General features: G+C 40.1%; 1 protein-coding gene across 1 annotated transcript; it reads right to left on the reverse strand.

Moving 5' to 3' along the window:
• Positions 1 to 644: 644 nt before the first annotated feature.
• LOC122042175 (homeobox-leucine zipper protein HAT22-like) lies at positions 645 to 1,511 on the reverse strand. Its single transcript, XM_042602199.1, has 3 exons — positions 1,258 to 1,511; positions 1,106 to 1,185; positions 645 to 1,021 (listed from the first exon to the last, which is right to left on the reverse strand). Exons 1-3 carry the CDS (start codon positions 1,495 to 1,497, stop codon positions 832 to 834), a joined length of 510 nt encoding a protein of 169 aa, XP_042458133.1. The 5' UTR covers positions 1,498 to 1,511; the 3' UTR covers positions 645 to 831.
• Between the last annotated feature and the right edge of the window lie 1,077 nt (positions 1,512 to 2,588).

Genomic DNA, 2,588 nt, shown 5'->3' on the forward strand with positions numbered 1-2,588 from the left:
AGCTAGCATGGCTAGTTTGGTGCGTCTGATGTTTAGTGATTGGTTCAATTGAATTATTTAATTTGAATGGTCTCCCCTTAATTGACTCAATTTGGGCGACGAGTCCACTTAGCTGATTCATTTCTCTCAACTTGACTGACTCAATTCATCCACATGATATGCATTCAATTCGCCCAATTCATTTTCTTCACTTTTAAGATCTAATTATTAAGCATGTCGATGCAGCAGTGAAGTTTCCGATGCTGCAGACAAGTCCCAGTGTCCCGCAATAAAGTTTAAGGAAACGCACGGTCACACTGATACTTTAAAGTTTAGTGCCACTTTAACGCTATAGTTAGCATATAATAATACCTAAGTCTCTTGGAGCAGGAGATTTGGCATTATTAGCAGGCAAACTTTCTAAGCCTTTAATTTCCAGTCTCCTATTAATTAAAGAACAAGTCTTCTTTTGATTCCATTTTCTAAGAACCTACCATTAAATTTGCACCACGTACGGCGATCAGCTTCTACAATTAGCCCATGGATGCACGTCAGGGAATACCAGCACATTAAGCCGCGTTACAAGGGAATTAATATGCTGACTTGCCGACGCTCTGTCTCTCGTTCGCAGATGTGATTCAAATTTAATCAATTCTAGCACTGAATGCCCAGTCAAACCAAATCTATATGAAACCATCGAATATCAACAATCCTCATCTTTAACCTTAATTCTTAACATATAATAATTTTGAGAGATCTGAAATTTGTTAGTTAATACAATCCTATGAACAGAACGTGCCAAGACCAGTCAATAACTCTATGCATGCTAATTAGCTTAATGGTGAAGAAAGCTCAAGAAACCGCCCTGTTACTCTCATGATCGCCCACCATCTCGTTACACCAACAACACGTTTTTAAGCACAATTGCATCCCAGAACTCAACTCGATTAGCTCTTTCTTCAGCCTCGTGTTCTCGTCGATCAGCCTCTGGCACCGCTTCTTCAGCAACTCACAGTCCACTTCAGTCTGCTTCAACTTCGTCCTACAAACCAATCAAATTCCATCTCCGTATCAAAGATCGCACGTTTCTTGATCTGAATATATAGATTCAAATAATCAACTATACCTGGCTCTTCTATTCTGGAACCACACTTCCACTTGCCTTGCCTCCAAGTTCAACCTTTGCGCCAGCTCTTGCTTCTGTTCCTGACATGAAACAAACAAAAATCATTAGTTTTTGGATACGAACAAATTTGATCGTTTGGAGTCAAATCATACGGGAACAAGAGTGGCGTGAGCTCCGAAGCTTTTTTCAAGCAAATTCAGCTGCTCCTTTGATAGCCTCAGTTTCTTCCTTTTGCTGCTGCCTTTGGCTGATGGATTGTCTGCTTCCCTTCGCCGAGCCAGGAAAAGCGTCCTCCTCCTTTTCTTCTCCTCCGGAATTTTGTCGATGGGAAGGCTTTCAGGTCCTGCAATGGCAAGACTGAGGGTAACGTTGCTCTCCTCTAACTCTATCATTCTTCCTGTTTTTCCAAAGTGGGGACTTTGGATCAAGGAAGGTTTTTATAATTATAATCGACAAAGACCGGATCAGATGGTGGTGAAGTCAACATGTGATTTTCGTGGAAGTTTCGATCTCCACAACGTTTGTCATTTTGTTAGAAGTTGAGGTAACTAATGACATTGGAATTCATTAAACTGGTCTAATCTTGTCGCCATGATTAAGTAACAAGTTCAACTCAGGCGAATTATAAAAATAGTCCAAATTGTTTACCAAACCAAAAACAAACAACATGGGGAATGAAACCAAATTTTCCATTTGGATCGCAACTTACAAGGTACCTATATAGTCAATGAATATTCATTATTGTGTTATTTGAAATAATATCTGCCAATTAAAACTAAATTGATGATGTTGTTCACATATGATGCGGCAGAGCTCTATCAATGAAAATCAAGAGGTGATAGATGCTAAAGGGTTAAACTCCTCGTAGAAGGAACTCAAGTTGAGTTCAATAAGTCCGATTCATTCATTCTAGAGTGCAAAACTAAACAAAGGCAAATCAGTTATCATAGCCCTGTCTGGATCCTGATATCTTCATTGGCTTGGCTTAGCCTTGAAACTCTGATACCCTTTTTTAGTCAGTCTCAAGCCCTTGCAACGGCTTGTAGTCTCGTCTCCTGACCTCAACACTTTCCTTGGCTCAGATCCAAGTTTGACATCATCTCTTAGTCTAGGTTTCAACTACCGATTCAATCTCAGTCTCAATAACAAACTTTATATTAGTCTCGACAATGGACTTCATTTCAGTCTCGACAATAGACTCTCTCTTAGTTACGATGATTGAGTCACTTTTAGTCTCAGCAATAGACTCTCTTAGTTCCCATTGCCACTGCTGACATCATCTCTATCTTAGTCTCATTCACTGATACCCTCTCTCTGCATTGAATTCCGACATTGTCTCAGAGTCTCAATCTCAGTCTCAGTTCCCTAAGCTTATCTATTCTCAAGGTCACTCCACATCAACCTCAAACTTTTCGTCCTCAAGATAGGTAGGCTTGTTGACAGTCACTGCAAATATTTCAGGATGAGTGGCAGCATGAGAATG

This window comes from Zingiber officinale, chromosome 1B (assembly GCF_018446385.1).
Source record: "Zingiber officinale cultivar Zhangliang chromosome 1B, Zo_v1.1, whole genome shotgun sequence".
NCBI classification, from domain to species: Eukaryota; Viridiplantae; Streptophyta; class Magnoliopsida; order Zingiberales; family Zingiberaceae; genus Zingiber; species Zingiber officinale.

Excerpts from the sequence above, each read along its gene's own strand:
- LOC122042175 (XM_042602199.1), bottom strand. The coding sequence starts at position 1,497 with ATGATAGAGTTAGAGGAGAGCAACGTTACCCTCAGTCTTGCCATTGCA. Across the intron at positions 1,186-1,257 it reads CTCACGCCACTCTTGTTCCC|GAACAGAAGCAAGAGCTGGC; the intron begins GTATGATTTGAC and ends GTTTCATGTCAG. Across the intron at positions 1,022-1,105 it reads TTCCAGAATAGAAGAGCCAG|GACGAAGTTGAAGCAGACTG; the intron begins GTATAGTTGATT and ends ATTGGTTTGTAG.